Source organism: Pogonomyrmex barbatus, unplaced genomic scaffold, assembly GCF_055798465.1.
Source record: "Pogonomyrmex barbatus isolate J1 unplaced genomic scaffold, ASM5579846v1 scaffold13, whole genome shotgun sequence".
Taxonomy (NCBI): domain Eukaryota; kingdom Metazoa; phylum Arthropoda; class Insecta; order Hymenoptera; family Formicidae; genus Pogonomyrmex; species Pogonomyrmex barbatus.
The window spans coordinates 3760632-3782182 of NW_028297109.1; the positions used below are offsets into that span (position 1 = coordinate 3760632).

The 21551-nt window shown below is 33.6% G+C and overlaps 1 protein-coding gene across 4 annotated transcripts in view; it reads right to left on the bottom strand.

Annotated features, from left to right (window-relative positions):
• The window catches only part of LOC105422023 (uncharacterized), a 191317-nt gene that overhangs the window by 168041 nt on the left and 1725 nt on the right, over positions 1-21551 (bottom strand). For all 4 annotated transcript variants that reach the window (XM_011631234.2, XM_011631233.2, XM_011631236.2 and 1 more), the window contains exon 2: positions 19344-19782. In XM_011631234.2, the coding sequence (XP_011629536.2) occupies positions 19344-19384 (41 nt within the window). In that variant the 5' untranslated portion in view covers positions 19385-19782. The remainder of the gene's footprint in view (positions 1-19343; positions 19783-21551) is intronic.

The window sequence follows — 21551 nt, forward strand, 5'->3', positions numbered from 1 at the left end:
ATTTGTATAGTTCATTTTCATATTAATCAAAGAATTATAATTTATATTATTAATTAAACTATTATTATTAAATTATTATTTCCGCAAAGCTATAAAAATATTAAATATAGAAATATTTTCAATTTCATATTGAAATTGTACTTTTAAGATTATATCTAAGTCGATCTTTAATTAGTATTGTGATTTTTATTAAATTTTAATAATTCTCAGCGCAAATGTAAAATAAACCTATGAACATTCCCCAATTCCATTCCACGAGGTCATTTCGCTTGCACTTTGGTCAGTTTAAGCGTTAATTACATTCATAGTGCAAGTCAGGAGTACTAGGGAGTTTGCAGATGCATTGGTGGAAGTAATTGCTCTGCAAAATGCATAGGTATCGCCCACCAATTTGCCCTTTCATAAAACGAGTTTAGAAATAGTGCTGAACCACCCCAGCAATTCCGTCGTAAAGGCGTAGAACGAATATTGCTGGAGGCAACCCTTGAAACTTTCAACTTATGCAGAACGAGAAATGTCAGCTGACGTCATTTTTAAGCATTTTTTGGCAGGTCGATTATTCTGCAAAGAGAACGTGTATATTTCGTTGCTCGAATATTTCATCAGCTTCAGTATGTGTTTATTATATATTTAGCACATTTTTACGTCAGAATTACTACGTTGTATTTATATACATAATGGACATAATGTAAAATGTATATATAAATAATATATACACTATTTATCAAAAGTCTAAGCACATACTATCTCTTCCAATACATCATATATCTCTTTCAATTAAGTTAAAAGTAATAGAACAAATAAGCTTTCAAAAATATTTCATTAATATAATACAAAAAACATATAAATTTCTTTTGTATAATTATAAAAAAAGCCAAATTAATAGTTTAATTAAATCGATAATTACAATTATACATACACACACAGTAAGAGTTAATATAGTGCTACATATAAGTCTAATCGCGTCTCGAAGTTCTAATCTAAATCAAATTAAATTTTTCCCTCTAGCAGAATCCCTTAGGGCTGCACGTTCTGCAACGTCAAGGAAGGTCAACGTACTCGAAAAGGATTACTGTAATTAACGGCAAGTGATAGATCATTGCCCGGGCTGACCATTACAGTGCGCAATTCGTGCTAGCAATTAGGCAGCCAATGAAATAATGCATCGAACGAGCGGTGGGATTATGAGCGCGATTGTTGTTGCCGCGAGGTCGACTATTGAACGACGAGTACGACGCAAAGACCGCGATCACACCGCGCAAGAAACGAACAAAGGATCGTCTGTTGCATCCCGAGATTCCCGGCTTCCCTTCAGGCCTCTACGTAGACCGAATCGTCTCTTCGCGTCGACTGAAAAACCAACAAGAGGCGAAAGATATGATAATTTTATCCCAAGTAGAAAGATTTGGAAGAATAATGAACGCGATGTTGAAATCCTACTTTATTTGACGGCTTTATGTATACCGTCCATAAATCAAAGCATCCTATCTGCACATGTACCTCAGACACTATGTACCTCTATTTTTAAAATATTTATGTACAATGTATATGTAAAATGTGTGTCATTTTTGTGTAAAATAAATTCATGTAAACATCAAGAAAAAATGCATCTATCTCTCTGACTGTGAGAATAAAATAAAATGAAGGAAAAGATTTAATATAATAAATACAATGTGATTATGTAACTATCTAATATAATATAATATTAACTAGATATTTATGACGTTTGTGCCTGCATATAACTAGATAGGGGACGATTAGTACCGCGCAAATGTTAGATATTATTAGACTTTCTGTTGACGTGCTCCACAAAGTTTCCTCGCGGGAAGGATACGCGTATATTCATTATTGTAATAAATGCAGTTGGCGAGGAGAGAAGAGTCCGGCAGGAACATAAATAATCGTAACACATTGGCCATTTAAAATGTGATAAACCGGCCATTACGCTATGTGCAAATAGTTTTGCGTGAAATATGGCGGGAATGACAGGCAAACGCGCGACTCTTACATTAAAGCTCACCTCGTAATACTGAATTATTTTATTATGGCCTTTACTGGCGAAACTCGCGCGTCTATGTTTCGGTCTTCATTATCATTAATTTACAACACGAGCGTGTATTATACTACCTGGAAGTGTCGCGATAAGCCTAAGAGTACAGATTATGGCAGATACATCCATCGCTTACGTAATACTTGCGAAACATTATCTTTCATAATCTAAAATATAGCTATATTCTTTTATAAGTCAAGTAATTAATTAAGATAAATTATGAGCAATCGTAACTCACTCTCTCAGTTCAAGAATATTGTGTGTGAATACCTATATGTGTGTGAATTATATATATTACAATTATTATGACGGTGTATGGTGTTTTGTACATTTAATTTCTATAATAAAGTTATAAAGATATCTGCTTTAATTATACTTAAGTATTTATAGTTTTTATTAAGTATGCTTAAAAACAATTTTTTGCAAATTAAATATTTATCTGTCTTATTATAATTGACTTCGTTTTGAATCGACTAAAGCTATCCGTTTTCTCTTTTAAATAAAAAGCAAATACAAATAGTCAGCAGCTAATTAATAATCAACATTCAAAGAGAGTTTAAACTTCATTACAGAGAGATATCTATGTTACTACTGTATAATTTCGTTCTACAATTCTCCTCGTTTCACCAAAAAATAATACATTTCAACAGGAAAGGGAACGAGATGAATCAACCGAGTTGGATTGCTAATTAATTCTCCGTGTAGAGAATTCAAATTCAAACTAAATTTCGACCTGCTGCCGGGCGAAAGATTCGACAGAGACGACGATCGTCCATCTCTCTGCGAAATTCCACTTTGAGAGCAAACCTTAAGCTCTCCGGTAAGGGCCGCTATGTGGTAGTAGGTCAGTAATGCCGAGGGCGAGCAGCTGTACTATATTCGCGGGTGGCGGTACAACGGGTGGGGCACCCGAGAGTTAGCCCAATCAATAAACCTCCACCCGGCGACATTCAGACTCGGTCACGGGTGGTCCCGCGGACGTGCGCGTGCTCTGGAAAATTCCAAGCACCGACCATATATACCGGTTTTTCTTAAGAGATTGCATAAAGAGCCCGGAGGTATTTTTTTGCAAAGTTATGTAAATATTCAAAAATCTGAATTAACTCTTGAAAAATATTGTACCGTTAAAGTGTTAAATGTTCGATTTTTCCTCTCATATCTTTTAACATCACCAAAACATCATTTTAACATTATTTCTTCTTAAGTTTTTCTGAATTTTGTTGTAAGTTAAAAACGTTATTTTTATTCATTTTTTATGATACTATACACCTGTATAAAAAATTTATATTGCTATTATATATTTTTTATATTTAATATAATCAATGTATAATTTATATTTGATATATTATTTTATAATCAAGAATAAGAGAATGCTCCTAAATAAATTTTCTTCTCCTCATATGAAAAGACAAAGGATGCGGCAGCCCTTTGTGCACCCTAACAGAATTCACCGAACTATAATTAACTTGGAAGACCAACGACTAAGTAACGTCTTATTTATATGAAAACCTTGATTAACCACAAAAACTGAACTTGATTTTGAATATATAATAGAAATAATAAATTAAAATTTGTTGTGCAAATATTTTAATTTTAATTAATTTTATGAATAATTTCAATTGCATTGATTTTCATTAATGTACTTTTAAACATGTCTAATAATATTCTCGCGTTTCTTTTAATAAATATAACCTTGTAAAAAATGAGAAAAATCGTATTGTACACATAAATATCTCTCTGTACAAATGTAAATTCTCTTATGATTCCACGAAACATAACGAGATATGTTACGTATTTTTCTGAGTTTAATTTACCTTCCAGAAATTTGTTTAACTACTACCGTCAGACTCGAATAATTAAAGCAGCTTCTCTTGCAAGTACAGCGTATATTCTTTTTACGAAATTTACGAAATCCTCTTCCGCTCTTATGTTTACACAGAATCTCATAAAAGAAATACGGTTTCGCGTTTCAGTGGAAGTCAAACTCGCTTCGCCATTTTTAAATATTAATGAACTGCTATAAACTCACTTTGGACTTTATGCATACTGCACACAATTTTCTGAATAATATAGATACTACAACAGGATATTTGTTCTCTCATCCGAGAGAAACATCCGTGATTTATTAGATTAATTAAATTATTTCTAAGCGATTGCCAATGCATTCGATAGAAATTCGATTTCGATACAAATTAATACATGATTTCACGAAATAATGATGTAATTATTATGAAACTAATATTACAATTATTTGTAGAAATGCAAAATTATGGTATCAAATTCTCTGATGTGAATACAAGTAAAAATTTTTACTTATTTTATATTTAACATTTCTTTCGATACATTCATTATTACGTCGATTTTTTCGTCGAGGATAACAGATCGTTCACAGAAAGTTCAACAAAAGTTCAATAAGGTACGAAAGGAAATTATTTATTTATTTGATGAGTAACCTAGAAGTAGCGCACTTTTTTTCAATTTTTATCTCTTAGCAAATTTGAAAATTTTGCCAACCATCGCTATGTTTCGACGGAATATTTTTCCTTTTACATTAGTTTAATTTTTAAGTTAGTTTAGTTTTTCTCCAGTTTCATTATTAAATATTGCATTAAACGTAACAAATAATCTTTTCTCAAAGTAAAAATCCAATATAAGGGTCAAATAATTATACAACAATCATTATCACATCTAAAAACATGTTGCATGTAACATTTTTTTTAATGCTTAATGCAAAGTGAGTTTAAAGAAAACTATTCAAAGCTTGACTTGTCCTTATCGCGGATCGTGGGAGGATTATATCAGTTACGTCTGTCAATGAGAGAAAGCGCACGATTGCTTGGACACCCTGTACAAACGGCAGCGGCCCCGACAGGTACGAGAGTGTTTATCCTGCGTGCCGAGGCGAGAACACGGTTTGCACGCTCATCGCATATGGCAGGCGAGTTCGGCGACCTCTCCGCTCGTACCTTCGTCCATTCGGAAAATGGCAAATACGAGAACGACAAACTATTTCGCCCTCCCCCTCGTATCCGAATCAATCCGCTCTCCTTCGAGAAGAGAGCTATTGACTCGCGACAATACCACTCCGACAAAAGAGTCCAATCCCCATTTACGATATTACGCTCGTACTCGAATAATTCAGGGGCAGATTTGAGTGTCTAACAAAATCGAATTTTGCGCGAGCGGTTTTCATCATACCGGGATTCATCGATCTGAAGTACTTGATATATTCCGCGATATATACGATAACGATGATAATGGCAACACCGATTTCAAGAGCTCGGAAATGAGATCATAATTTTTAGGTCGTCGATACAGCAGGGGCATAATAGCATCGAATTTTAATATAAATGGTATTGAATGACGGCGAGCTTTCAAAATCACTAAAGATTAAAATCCTGGAAATGAGATTTTAATTTTTAGGTCGACCAGCATGTTATGTAATATAATTTTAATATAAATTATATGACATATTTTGATTTTAGCTTTTAAATCTTCTGCCCAGTACGATATAATTAAACTAGTTGCTGACGTAATTACAGATTTTAATATAAATGCTTAAATAAATTTATTAAAGAACCATCAAATAATCGATCCCGCCTTAATTTATTTCATATAGCAGATTATATGCAAGCAGATATTAAAAATAATATCATTCGTTATTTTATTCGTTATTATTCGTCATTAATTTTTTACCCACTAAATTTCAATTTTTTAAACACAATGAATATTGGATGTTTTTAACTATTTGATAATTAAATTTAAAAATCTATCCTGCAAACTCTCAATATTTTGTAGATAACTAATCTGTAAATAAGAGATTGGAAAAAATTTTATATATCTTCTCTCAAGTATTTTCTCGAAGATAGAAAATTTTATATGACATACAATTTTCTACTTTTACGAGCAAACTCTCTGAAAATCAATAACATAGTTCACCATATTTCACAGAACAAAATTGGCACGGAGGGTGCTCTTTTTCTTAGACGCTCTGATCGAGTAGTATTAACGTGACTGGTCAAACGGAAAAATATCACGATGCACAGATAAAAATTGCAGGTCAAATAACTGTTTTCTTTTATCTCTCTCGCTTGCTCGGTAAGATGCATCGTTGAAAAGGGCGGTTTTCATCTCGCGACGCACACAATGCGTGCAGCATTGTGTGTAATAAGAGAGAGCGCATAACGATTCGAGATCGTCAAACTGTTGATGATGAGAAGGCCCGATTGATAGATAATCGGAGCATTTAAAGATAATCAAGCTAAATCTAGGACGAACGTCCATTTTGTCTCGCTTGCTTAAAACTGCCAATTAAACATCACAATCGGACAATCGACACGACGAGATTTACGAATAAGCATATTCATGATATTATATAACAAATCAAGTACGCAAATATATCGATCTCGCCACTATTAATTGGCACAATCAGGATTTACGACCTCTCATTTTATCTGAAGAGATTCGTAGATTAATTAATTATAAAATGAATTAATTACGACAAACGAAGCTGAATTGCATTGACCCTCGTTACACTGTACACGATCATTACACATCGCGTGGGACTGCTATTTTAATCACGGAAAATTATCAAAGAGAAATTTCGAAAAGATATGAAATTTTCCTGCAGTATTCCTTTATAAGCTCATTAAATTATTTAAAATTTTTCCTTATTAAATAAAAGATAGATACGAAAATTACTATTATTAGAAAAAAGACAAAAAAAATTTAGCATTTCTTTTATCATTTTTATCAATGTTCTTATTTGCAATTTCATAATTATCGAATAATGATATCAAATATATAAATACACATAATAATTCTTAAAAGTTCTGTAATATTCATATAACGAATAATTTCAAACATTTTCATTTGACAATGTCAAAGGTTAATTAAAATACAGAAATATTACAAATGTGAACTCATTAAAAGACAACAATTATAATATCGCTAATGATTATTATCGTTAATTTTAAATGCATAAGATTAAAGAAACAAATATGGAATATGTCCTTTTTCGTTGCGGTAAAATGCCAAGATTATTTTTACCAAAAGAACTTGTTTGCTTCTCGTGAAAAGGTCTGACATAGATTATTCGCTCAGTGAATCGTGACAATTTCCATTACATCATATTCCATTTTTTATTTCACTCTTTTAATCTAGAATGCGGAATATCCTCCATATGAATTCAAGTTATATGTAATCTTACAACTTTTTATATAATTTAAAGCTTAACAAAAAAAAATACTTAAAACAATTATATTTAACAATTACTTATAACAATTTCAAAATTTCTACAAATTTATTTGCAAAATTTGTAAACGAAATAAATTTTTGGTGAAATTCAAAACTTACTTTACTATCTCGTGACAAATTTTCACTTATCTCAATTTATAACAAAATACAAGATACAAAATCCGGTTGGATTGTCGTTCAAATATCACAAAAACCCAAGGAGGATTATAACTGCGTCAAGGGACATCCCTAAGATAACAATCTCGGGGAAAGTTCCCTCTTTCTCTGCAGAGAGGGAAAGCACATCGCCGGTCGATTGTTTTTTTTCCCCTGTGGAACAGTTATTGTACCGCGATGAGGAACGGGTCAATGCGGCATAATAACCTCGTAATAAATCGCTTTGAGCATTAAGCGTGCATTTAATGCCGGCACACGTACATCCCAGTACATGTGAGATTTATCGCGCCATTCATAAAATATCGTCTATAACTTCACGATGAGGATATATTGCATGGCAGTTAATAGTGATGTACCAAACATAGCAAAGTTTATACGGGGCGCCGAGTGGCATTTAAAGAGCCCTGAATTAGTGTTCCAGATCCGTGATACGCGGATTCGCATAACCGGATCAAATCTCATGTGGAGTACAAATGTACGGCGATATCGTCGATGCAGCATTTACGGCAGGTAATGCCGCGAAAGTAGACTGTTACTTGCATTACGACGGTATTGCAAAGAGAAATTGAACATACGTCTGCTAACTTTTGAATTTTTAATATTACATATTTAATTGGTCATCGTTGAAATGCAAGATATGAAAATGCTGCTTGGGCTGAAAATCAATAAAGATAAAAGAATTTTGATTATATTTTTAAAATTAAAAATAATTTATACGATAACAAGAATTCATAAATATTATAATTTTAATGCTTTATAAATACATATATGTGTGAATTCATATACAAACTTTTATTTTTAAATCCAAAACAATCTAAATTTGAAATCATTTAATCTATCTTTCAAACTTTTACTTTTAATATTGACACCGATCGATGTAAAAAGGAGGACGAGTACATTTACGAGTACGGAGTAGTATTAGAAGCACAAAGTTTTCTCAGGATTAAAATAAACTTAGAAGAGCTCAATAAGCAGAAATCGATATCCTGCCCCTATAGTTCCCCATTCAATTTTCATCGGCAGACTGCTCTTAAAATGCAGGGAAGACTACTCTCAGAGGCGATTGTCACCGCCACTCGGAAGTGGTTTCGATGTCCGACCACTTCCGGTAGAATGGGCTTTAAAACGCCACTCGGGTTCGATGGGAGACAACCTGAGAACCAGACGTATCTTTGAACGGAAATACGAGTCGTCGTTTTATGAGACACATTGTGGTTTCACGTAATCCTAAACGACACGAAACTTTAAATAACGCTACGATATAACATGTCGCTCTTACCAAGAAAAAGAAAGTCTCAAAGGAAAGTAAAAAGTGAAAGTCAATAAAATAATCATACGTACGAGACATATATTCGTAATTACAGAATTATATCAAATCATTTTTTCAAAAAATATATCCAATTCTTATTTTCCGGAGTTTTACGAACTCGCTTTTTTGAATTTGTGATATTAATATTTTACAATAGATCCTTTTCTCCTACATGATATTTTCCCGCTGTGTTTGTCTGAGGTTCTGTTTTAAAAATTATAGCGTTTCATTATCGTAACATTCTGTTATGATACATATGCGTATATCATGTTCTTCCAATTACGGTGCACTGTTTAAAAAACCGAGGGGATTGAATCGTTAAAAAAAAAAACCATTCTCAAAAACAACCTCGGGGTATCTGTTGTACAAACAATCGTCTCATATGAACGAGATACTTTATGTTGCGAATGAGTGAATTGGCTTGTGTTACGCAAGCGCGTCGAATTTTCTTGCATCGCGAAGCAGAGAACAGATCAGAGATATTGTGTGATTACACAAGTCGCGATCATCATCACACGTTATATCAAGCCGACGACGATCCGCCGGCCTAAGTCGTTTCCCTACGTTCAGCTCAATTTTCCGGCGCAACATGTAATTTCACAGCACCCTCGGGCGAGGGTTTTGTATAGCGTTGTAGAGCAGTGTTTCTCAAATATGTTTCATCAAGCATTTTCACATTATTTATTTCTTTTCTTATTATTTATTTCTTTTTTATCCATAAAAAGTTATAAACGTATCTCTATGTTAACATTAACTTCGTTATTAATATTAATATAATATAAAAAATATTCTAGACCGTTGTACATTTTACAAATATGTATCTATTTTAATAAGCATTAAATAATAATCTTTCGTGTAATCAAATGTTTCACTTCCGATTAAGTTTAATTAAAATATAAATAATTTTGAATATCTGTATCATAAATAACAATAATACAAAATTTTATAAATAAAATTACATTTAATTAATATAAAAGGTAAGAGTATAGAATAGAAGAAAATAAATCTGTTTTTTTTCCCTTTTTTCCCTTTTTCTGGCTCAGAAAAAGAGGAGAAAGAAAATATATATATAAATAAAATAAAATTGGATTGCGTAAATCTCAGATTTTTTTCGCGTGGCTCAATTGGAGAAACACTGCTGTGAGAGGGTTCGAACGAGTCATTTAAGGGTTGTTAGTTCCGCCGCGAGAAAAATACAGACAGTGGAAACGAGCGGGCATGCAGATGCAGCCAAGCGTGCACATACTGTTCTCCCATGCGTTTCCCGGGGAATATCTAGCAGCTTGCTCATACCGGAAAGAAACGACCGCGATGTCCGTGCGTCTGCTGGATACTTCAGCGAGACGTGCAATTACTCCGATGAACGAAAGAAAACATGTTTATGAACTTACGCAGGAAAACGGAAGAGATGCCTGCTGACCTGGAAAGTCCCGGAAATGACGAAGAAACGTGTGACAAATTTCCGCATGAATTAGTTTCATTATTCAGTAATGGTTTATTATAGATCTAGTTATAAATTATCATGTGATTATCGCGTCAACAAATTATAATTTCACTATTTTATAAAATAATAAATAAAACAACTGCTGAAATACGATAAAATACAAAAATTGCAAAAATTATTACAGAATTTATACAAATTTAATAGATTTCATGCACGCAAAAAATTATTCGTTAATAATAAAATGCTAGAGAATTTTTAAAGAAATCTTTTTTAAACGTATATATAGAATATTCTCACATAAATTGTGTTCTTCAATTTCGTCCAAATTACTTTTCTTCTTATCAGGGTATTCAAATACGGAGAAAATTTAAATACTTATCTCACACGTATACACTCGCATGCAAAACGCAGTGTGTGGTGCTCGAAAATAAATGGTCCGACAGAATTTGCATTCTCGTGTCGCGCGACACCGACGATTGTGTCCTGCCGCCTTTAGACGCGGATGAACTTATGCTTGATCTTTTCACCTTTCCTCCACTGTTGGCACGAATCGCGGAACCGCGTCGTGCCAGTCGTGGGTCGAATCAAAAGGTCAATGAGAATAGGCGCCTTTGTTTCATCGATAACGCGCATGAACCGCGAATAGAATTGCCCGCGAAATTTTGCACGATTTCGCTTGTTTCGATATATAACCGAATTTTCAAATCCCTTGTCCAAATATATATCATATTTTCTTACATATTATTTCATGACCGATGAAATTATATTTACTTTAAATATGGAACTCTCGCTTTATTGAATTTTAAACTTTATTGAATTAAATCTATGAAGAAAATTTGTCATAGATTTTCATTATTTTTATTCTATGAATCAATCAATAAATCCAAATATCTATTAATTCAATACTAAATATATTTACTTGCAATTACTCAGTTTCAAATATTTAAATAATAATTTCGTTTTATTAGAAGGAATAATTGTGAATAACAAATACTGAAAATATAATTAAAGCTTCAAAATGATTATGAAAATATGACTGAACAATTCTTCTCCAATGGTTTGTATCACTTCTCCCAAAATTCCATTTATGTGCAAAGGATATTCGAAAGGTGTGCCACATTTTCATGAATGAAACGCGCGTAATCGATTGCGACACTTCTTGTGGTCTGAATGGCGAGAGTTTGAGAATGAGCAAGCATGTCGCTACTCCTTCTTTCTCTCCCTCTCTCTTCGCCATCTCCGTCGTGTCGCAATCGTCGATCTGTTCGAAACAAGTCATTACCTTTTTCAACGTGCACGGAGAGCCGGTCGATCTTTCATCTGCCCGACGCGATGAGAGAACACTCGAATTTACCCACGTTGAATTGAACACTAATTTTGTATGGACGAAAGGAGATAATTAATGTTTTTTATATCAAAATCAAATATCTAATTCCGTATTTCACCGCGCTATATATATAAAACTCTATTTCTAATACTTAATTCCTCATTTAATCTAAGTGCGTTCTGGTTTATCAAACTAAATTAATTATTTTTACGATATAATTTACAACCGCAAGAATTTCATAAAAACGATTAAACAAATCATTTAAACATCTCGTAATTAAGAAATTATTTATTAACTCTTCGCAAAAAGTAAAAAAACTAGATGTAATAAATATCTCGATAATTTTTTACACCTTATCGACAGTAGAAATCAACCGATTTCGATAAAAATTAATATCAGAAATAACTTGATTTTGGCAATTCACTAGATTATAAAAAATGATGAAGTAATAAAAAATTACTTATTGTCTATTAGAGAACATTCACCCGACGCATCGAGTCGCCTTTGTAGCGACGAAACGCTGGTCTAATGGATACCTTTGTCGTACGACGGTGACGACGAGGCACCGAATGCATTTAGAAAGGTCGTTAAGAACTTTTTATAGGAGTACGCCTGTATGCCACCCGGTATCTCGAGGGTGAGAGACAACGGATCTCTGCCAGGCACCCTCAAGCACTCGAGACCCCTCGAGTCGTTATATATACGGTGGTATTTTCAAACGTATCACCCCTAATCTCCGAATCTTCAAACGAGAGTATAGAGATGTTTCCGAACAAGTGCAATTCGCATTTCCGTAAAAAAAAAAGGCCGAATTTATACACTTGAACGTTTTTTGCGATAGAAAAAAATTAGAGATGGTTTTTAACAATGCAAGAATTGTCAGAATGACAAATTGCAATGAAGACGTTGCGTGTCACCATTATGTGTGGCGTACGAAATGCGAATGATTCATCATTGTTACCCTCGTCACGCAACGAGTAACATTCGAGGGTTACTCACTCGCGCAATTGACATGCAAGTTGCAGTAATATTCACGAAACATTCTCAACATTTTCCCTCAAAGAATTTCCTATATAAAATAATATAACGCGGGATAATCGTCTATTAATTGCTACTAGATTGAGTCACGCTAACAAATTTATACGATGGAGTGCATCTCATAGAGGGACGACGAACTCGTAAATCTCACGTGCTCACGGATTCATGGTTCAATCAAAAAGTTCTAAACGGGTCGTCGCTCGTATTCATTAGCCGTCAGTAATCGGCGCCATAAATCCCGTCGACGGAACATTCTGCGCGTAAACTGGCTGGTTGGGAGAAACCGTCGAAGGTGCACCCGCGCAATGCCGGTATTTATAGGCGTCGTCATGCTGTTTGCTCTGTATTAGCCCAATTTGCTCCGCGCGTTTCTGCGTTCTCCAATTAGCGGATTAGCCGGCGCATAACGCCCACGCGAGTCGTGAATTCCACCTCAACGACATCGGTTCATTTCATCCCGATGAAACCGCAAATTCGACAATGTCATTCTGCCATGTTCACATTTTTAAAAAATCTCGAATTCTTTATGCACGAGAAACTATGCAAACATAAAAATATATCTGAGAGAATGAAATCATTTTAACTATCGAGATTTATTAACGTTAAATAAATAAAACAATCTAATTAATATTAACAACATAAATTTGTTCAAAAAAGTTTAAATATTTAATTATTTATGTTAAACAAATTTTTACTTAATTGTAAGCATTAAAAAAGATCTAACTTGCAGTTGGAATGAAGCTTATGTGATACAAAAATATAATTGTACGTTTAATCACAAGAAATGAATTTCAGAAAATATATTTTCGTCAAAATGACCGTTTAAAGAGCGATTACGAAGACGTTTAAAAAATCAATTTTTTTCATATTTGCAACGCGACATTCACTTTAATAGCCGTGCTATTTTGCAGGCGTTTATGCCATCAAATTCGTTTACTATGGCCATGTCATCGCGAGCATACTACACATCTCTAGAAATTTCCGACAAGAAAGAGCGATAGATGAACGGCTCGTCGAGGCATCGTCCGTTCGGTACATCTCCCTCTCTCGTGATTTACATTTTCCTACAACCTATATACCCACCCTCTATCGTACGCCAAAAACTATTCTCGTAGTCGGTCAACTCTGCAATTTTCGTCGTCCTCGTGTTTCGTGCCGCAATCGTAGCTTCGTTTTCATTCGAGAAACTAATTGAGAAAATTTGTTCTCTCTCTGCCAGAAAATTCGAAATCAAGGTACATATAAATTCTAAATATGGAATACAACAAATAAATATAAAATAGAAAATTCAATGAATTTAGTAAATAATAAAATTAAATCAAAAGTCTGCAAAGATTAATTTTTGCGCTGTTAGTTTTTTAATAAATTTTCTTCGCGTTATTTTTCAGCGTGACGGAAGGAGAATAAATTTTTTACATCGAATCTCTATTCATACAGAGTAATTATTATACAAATAATTACAATTTAAACGTGAGTGATACGAAAAAGAAAAAATATCCCTTCAGATAGAACCTTTGATCGTGCGATGATCAATTAGCTTGAAGTTAGCGCGCGCGAACGCGTTTCGCAAATGTTTCTAAAACATGTACTTACACATCGTTCATTCTCGAGAGCGTAATTACTAATTTCGCGCTGGTCTGGAGAACGTAAATCAATGAGTTGATTCGGAATTGATAGAAGTTTAATTACAGAATCGCATTGAGCTAAGTGTGTTAATTGTTGACTAGATTAATGTACCACTTGTCATAGCCAGCCTGCTGTTTACCTTAATTGAAATTATTAATAGCGCTATTCCTATTAAGTCTAAATGGATTACACAGATTTAATAGTTCGATATTGATTAAAACAAGAATTAAAACAAGAATTATAACATTAATACTAAAATCCAAAATGTTTTTGCATAATGGGAAGTAAGTTTCCTCTTTATTATATATTACTTTTATATTATTAATAATAGTTAATTATATATAAGCAATTAATAAAATAATTAAAAATTCAATCTTTTATCCTTCTGTTATTATATTTCATGATATAATTAGAAATATAATGTTATATAGCATTATAAATTAAATATTTTCCAATAATTGTCAGCGTGTTAGATAATTTTATAAGTTTCGCCATATTCAGTGCATTTTGATGAAAAAAAAAGCCACTTCACCTATTTTCAGGAAGAGCATTGACCCTTGAGCATCACCTGGTTCTGTCATTGCCCCTCAAAAATGCTAATACATTATATTTCTGAAGAGAGAATAATTCCAAAGAATAATTTTAAAAAATAATTAATTTAAATACATGATAATTCAAGAATATAGAATATAGAATATATAGAAAAATGCAAAATAAAAGTGCCTACTGATTTCTTTCTTTATATAAATTTTCATGAATATTAAACTTCAGATTAAAAATACAGTATTTTTAACTAGGTTTTTATCTTTTTTTAAACTTATATTATCGATTAATGTGTTGAAAAAATCGAATGTTAAAAATAAACAAATTTTTAGTACTAATTATTCGTATAAAATGCCGCAAATTTTAACAGACTCCCTGTAGTTCAACATACGCACTTGATAGATAAACCAATGCATTTGGATGCGTGCGTGGTTCAAAAACAAAAACTCAGCTCGAACATACACAATTTTCACAAGCCCGAACGAACGTCGACTCGCTGTATAAACATGTGTCAAACTGCGAACGAACATGGAACGAAGTTACAAAGCGACAATGAAAGAAAAGTAAATCTTGTCAATCTTTTGCCAACTCTTGGTCTAAGAGAATTGAGTAAAATAAATCGATGCTAAGTATTTTAATTTGATGTTATCAAGATTGTTCATAATATTTTACAAAGCAAAAAGAGATAGTTACAAAAATCGAAATTGAAATAGAATTTCGATCTATCAAACTTTTCCGATGTATTTTATATTGACATATCGAATTTTCTTTGATACGAATAAATACATGTATATAAAGATAATGTTTATGCAAGATGCTTATGTAACAATAATCAGACTCAATTAACTTTATGTCAGTTTGAATTTCTAACATTGAATGTTTGCAAAAATATCGATATGATTTCACTATTTCACTATACTGTCGATATCTCAATATAAGATGGTGAAGAGTTAAATCATTTGAAAATGCGCGGTTTTCCACTTTATTTGCTGCCTATTCGAGTATCGGTCCCGCGTCTAAACCAGTCTCGATTTATACCGCATATGTGACTACTCCGGTAAAATCTTAAGTGCTAATGGTCCCCTCGAGCATCCGACAAACGTACGTAATTTCATTAGCACTCGGGACTTTCTATGCTTCGGCTTCTATTTTCCAAGCATTCCGCGTAATTTGACAGTAGAAAGCCTGTTTGTTGAAAATGCATTTAACTGTTTGCTAATCGGTATTATTAGCAAGCCCAGTGCAATTTAAAATCAATTTTTAGTCCATGCATAGTATGAAATGTTTACCGTACCATAAATAAAATTTGCAAGAAAATTTGCAAGAAACATTTCACAGAAATTACATAAAAGAAGTTAGTGCAGCATTTTCATAAAGAGGCGCATACTTTCCTCTTAGAAAAGAATTATAAAACATGTAAAAAAATGTTTTAAAAATATAAGTGACACAAATTTTTCAGAATAAAAATTAAAAATTTTAATGTTGAAAATTAAAAAGCATATCAGGTAATATTATAAAATTTCGTTTCGTTAAGAAAAAGAGTACTTCAAATTCATTAAAAATATTACTGATATGACAAAAAATATTTTTATAGTAATTGATATAAATGCTTAATAATACTTGGGTTTCCCTTATGTGTTCTTCTAATTATATATATATCATATGTAATCTTCCAACATTAGGAGAGAATCATGTAAATGTTAATTACCGACTACTTCCCGTCAGGCATCTTAAATTAATCACATCATTTACTTTAGAAACTGCTATGTCATACTAATATTCGACGTCGAATGACCGCAATAAATTTTAAAATGCATTCCTCCACAATCCTCTTTATGCAGAATACGAAAGGACAAGATCATAAGAGCGCTGCTACATTCTAGCAGAGCGGTTAAGCGGTTATGTTCCCGCGAAGAAAAGATCGGTCGCGGTGATACTTCTAAAATTAGCTCGCCGCCACCGCCGCGTAACTTCCTCTCTCTCTCTCAGTGCGCACATTCGCGAATGTCGTGCGCGTAAATTCCTGCGTGCCGACGTGGACTCGCAACCGCGCGCAAATTAATTGCCGTCGAGCTTCAGAAAAGTTGCCTCGAAAAGCGCACTTCGTGTAACTAATCCCGGTCGACGCCATAAATTTCCTGCTACCCGCTGCTTTCCCCGCGTGTTTCCACTCTATCTTGGCGAAGATGGTTGCTCGATAATGACTTTATGTATATATGTTGGTAGTACTTACGCAAGAGCTAAGATCGTGAAAAATTAAAAGTAGAAACATCTTAAAGTACAACATATCAATGCTCAATTTTACATTGCTATTAATATCATGATATAATATAAATAAAGTTATTATTTTTTAATAATTTCCATAAAATGTTATTTAGTCGCACAATTTTCCGATCATTATAAACCCGAGACAAGTTATATTTAAATATAAATTTTATCATTTCTTTTATAATTCTAAATTGCAATCTCAGCAACACGATATTTCTAGTTTTTCAATAATATATATTAAGAGTATTTTCTAATAGAAGTGAATTATTTAGATATCAATTTAACATTTCAGAACATCGAGACTGCATTTAATTAGCTGCATTTAATTAGAAAAACTTGAGTGCATCCGCGGATACTTCATCGATGTACCGAGAGCAAAGAGCTCCCGCGGAGATTGCAGCGACGTTTAATAAAGCCATGATGTATCTCCTCCGGTTTATCAATTAACAGCGATTGCTCTTAGTCCACGGAAGTATTGTCGATAATATACGATGAAGAACGAGAGACGGAAGTCTTAATCGCAATGTGCGCCGTTACACATGAAGAAATTTATCTCAGTTTCTCGCGCTGCGTTATCACGCGATGCCCTTGATATTATCGTTGTTTTTTTTTTCTTCACATTGACGTTTCATTTGACGAAAACTTGAAATGAGCATTAATTAAGGGTCCGGTCCGCGGCAGGTGTCATAATAATTCCTTCGAATTGACCGCGACAGACTCATTATGTAAAGTTATGCAACGCACGACCGTGCGTAATCACACGCGTCGTTTCATGCGTCGTTTCATGCATCGCACAGAATTATTTATCCAACTGTCAATAATGTTGCACTCATGCATACGCGGTGACACAAACCGTTAGCATAATTTATCACGCGTGGATTAGGCGCATTAAGGATGCGCGGTGATTGAACGGCGCGGTTGGCTGCTTTCCTTTTTTAAGACGCTATTGATGTATTAATCTCTCGAGGGGAGATTTAACTCCCTGCATTCGCGGAAAGGCAACGTCAATTGCAATGTTGATGTGTTGTCGATATAGCGTGTGACAGCCGTTTGATTCGCTTGTCGTGCCAATATCGACGAGCAATTATCCGTACGTCATAGTTACATATCTCGAATTGTTTCGACAAGTATCGTACTAAGAATAACAAATTAATAAATTATCTAATTTTAATATGTCAATATATCAGTATTCGATATGCTATATTAAAATGATAATATATTTTCATCACACAATGTAATATCACAAAAAAACATTATATGTAACTATACTAAAAAACAACTCATATTACGTTTAAGGGTGCAAGTTATCATAAAAATAAATTTAAAAAAAGATATAATTGCAAAGGAATCTAATCAGATAATATCATGCAGAAAGAAAATTGATTTATCATCATCACTCGTGAAGATACTTTTAATCGCGATAAGATGAGAAACGGTTAATGATGATTTATTTGTGTTTCGCTCGTTGTAAAAAAATGACACATGTGACCGTGTTAAAAATAATTTTGAACCCTTTAAAAAGCGTATAAAGTTGCAACGGTGTACAAGTCAACGTTGTGAAATACGATCGTGGTCGAGTGTCACTCGTTATACCGCGACATACAAAGAATTAACGTGCAGAACTCGAGCGATGACCCAGGGAATTAACCTAAAGTTAACCGAGGGCAATTTCTGAATTGGTCCAGGGTTAACCCTTGTCTCCGGGAAATAAATAAATAAATCATTGCGAGTGGGGGCGAGGATCAAGCTCTGCGCAACTAGTAGGGCCAATGCAATTTTCCAACCATCATTTTTTAATGCAGATTACTCGTTTTGATTAACTTCCACCGGAAATGAGCAAAAGGGACATAACAATTTCAAATAGCTTATGACGAAATAACCAAGAGAATTTGCATTTCTAAGATTTTTATTTTAGATAAAAAACGTCAATGATAAAAAAAAATTTGTTCGAGTGCATTTCTAAAAAAAGCTGATTTTAAACTTCTATATTATCTTGTATTAATTAATAATAATAAAACATTCTGAACAAATTTAATTATATTGTTATTCTTCGCGAGAAAATGAATTATAATCAGAAAATTTCTGATTGTAAGAAAAATTATTTGTTTTCTTTTTTAAAGTTTATTCTATTCTTTAGTGTTGTATCCTTTTATATTTGTTACCTTAGCGTAACGAAATTGTATAATTAATATCTCTGCCAAAAATAGCGACGAAAAATAGCGCTTTTGAGGTAGAAATGGAAAAATTACCCACGGATTTGTTCGATGCAGCGTGATATAATAAATATATTCTTGGCAATAAGCCGATATTATATACGTTCATTTACCTTTTCGATGGCTTCCAGCGCCGCTTCAGCACTCCCAGCATGAGTAAACCGATGAGGATGAGGCCTAAGCACCAATGGGCCTCTGGCTCGCAGCTACGTATCAAGCACCACCACCAGCACCACAACCGATCACCACCGGTATCACACAACCACTGGATAACCTCGTCGATCTTCCCGAGGGATCTTTCTATCAGGCGCACACGAGTCACACCATGATCCCCGCCGAACAAGAGTTCCTTCTTTCGTGCGTGGTCTTTAGTCTCTCACGTCACGATAATCGATCAATTTCTCGATGATCGACGCTCACCGATTAGATAGATCGTCGTCGTTTAACCGCTTCGTGAAATCACTTTCAGTCACGGCACGGTGGATTACGTTTTGCGGTTTTCAAGCAGCTTCTTGTCATCCTCGTTACTGCACACTCTTATTTACCGGACACCTTAAATCAGAAAAATATCAAGCGCTTAAAATCAATGAACTAAAATAGATATCTTGCGAAAAAGAAATGTCTTGTTATATTAAATCATATTAAATATTAATTAAATTTAAAATTTTCATTAGAGTATGTTTTATTATTACATAAAATATATGTGTAATTTATTAATTGAATTTTTACTATAAAAAAATTTATACTATACGCAATAAAATATAAGAAACCGTTATATTACAGCTGGAAATTATACTGTATGACATTTGTGAATAAGGAATAATATTGTTTCTCGCAAAAGATAAATTCTGCCCGATACTTTACGGCGTATTGTTTCGTCGATGGAAGTTCAATAACGGATAACAATCATTCCACCTGCAACCGTTAAATATACCATTTACATCAAACGTTATACGAGAGCGACAATTCATTTTTTTTCACGTTGCAGCTTTGGAAAGTGCGATTTTACGATGCGAGCGCAAACTCGCATAGCACGCAACATAGTCGTGAAGATTCTATTTGCCATTCACAAAGGATCTCATAAATAATAAAACACGTCGCTCGACAAATATTTATCCCGCTTCCGGGCTCGCGGAATAATTTATCACCCTTCGAGAGAGCGAACCTCACGTCGTCGTTGCGAAGGAAAATTTGATCGATAACTCTTGTTCGAAATCCTAAGTTTAAATAACAGTATATACTTCTACCCGAATATCGAGAAAATCGCTCTATGTCGTTTTTTAATTGACCGTCGAGAATCGATCTCGGAATGTTGCGTCGCGCAGAGCCTAATGATTAAAAATCAAATAATAAATCACGACCTTTTAATTAAGACGGTAATTAATCGACAGCATCTCAAGAGGATAATTTTTGTCGGTTAGCGAGAAAAATTGATCGCGCTTACAAAAACCCTATCGCCTTTTTCTTTGAATGGAAATTAACGGGAATGTTCTTACTTCAAAACCGGCTATTAGCCCTATTAATTTATTTATCTCACTTAATCGTAAAAGATACTATCATCTTGCTACACACAAGGTTCCACAAACAGGTACTATTAATAAATATTAAAAGAACTATGTGTAATTAACTATCTTAATCTTTAGCATGTTGTCTTCTAAAAGAATTTAATTCGAATTTAAATTTGATTTTTTTAATCATTTTTCTATTAGTTGAAAATTTAAAAAACTAAATCTTATATAAACACATTTTGAATATTTCTCAGAATTATTTTATCCTTGTATAAAAATTACGCAAATAAATAATGTTATTTATAATAAATGTATTTCTACAATACAAAATATAATATAAATTTAGTAATAACATGAATAACATGAAATAAGCGAATCAAAATTTTGTTCAACGCGATGAAAAGTTAACAGACGCGATTGCGCATTCTGTAGAGAGAAATGCAAACATCGATTTCCGATTCACGAAATGGCGTTTAGGCAGATATTAGAGTGACCTTGATTTGCTTTCTGAGATTATTGGTTTGCGTGCAATCACGATCAATGCGGCTGAGCATCCAATTGCCACGAAATTGCATAACCTGCGCTCAAAGGCTATTTCGAGCTTAACCGCAGCCGTACGCAAGGGTAAAGTACAAATGGACAAATCGATATTTTATTTGCTCTGCCGTTTAAATCACGTTGACAATGAGCATCACGGTGTGCGAGCGAGTGATACATGAACGCAAATAACACGATCGCAAATAATAATTTTACCAGTGGACAGATATTAAAAGAGCATCATGGAATATTAATGGGCATCTCGGAAAATTGCTG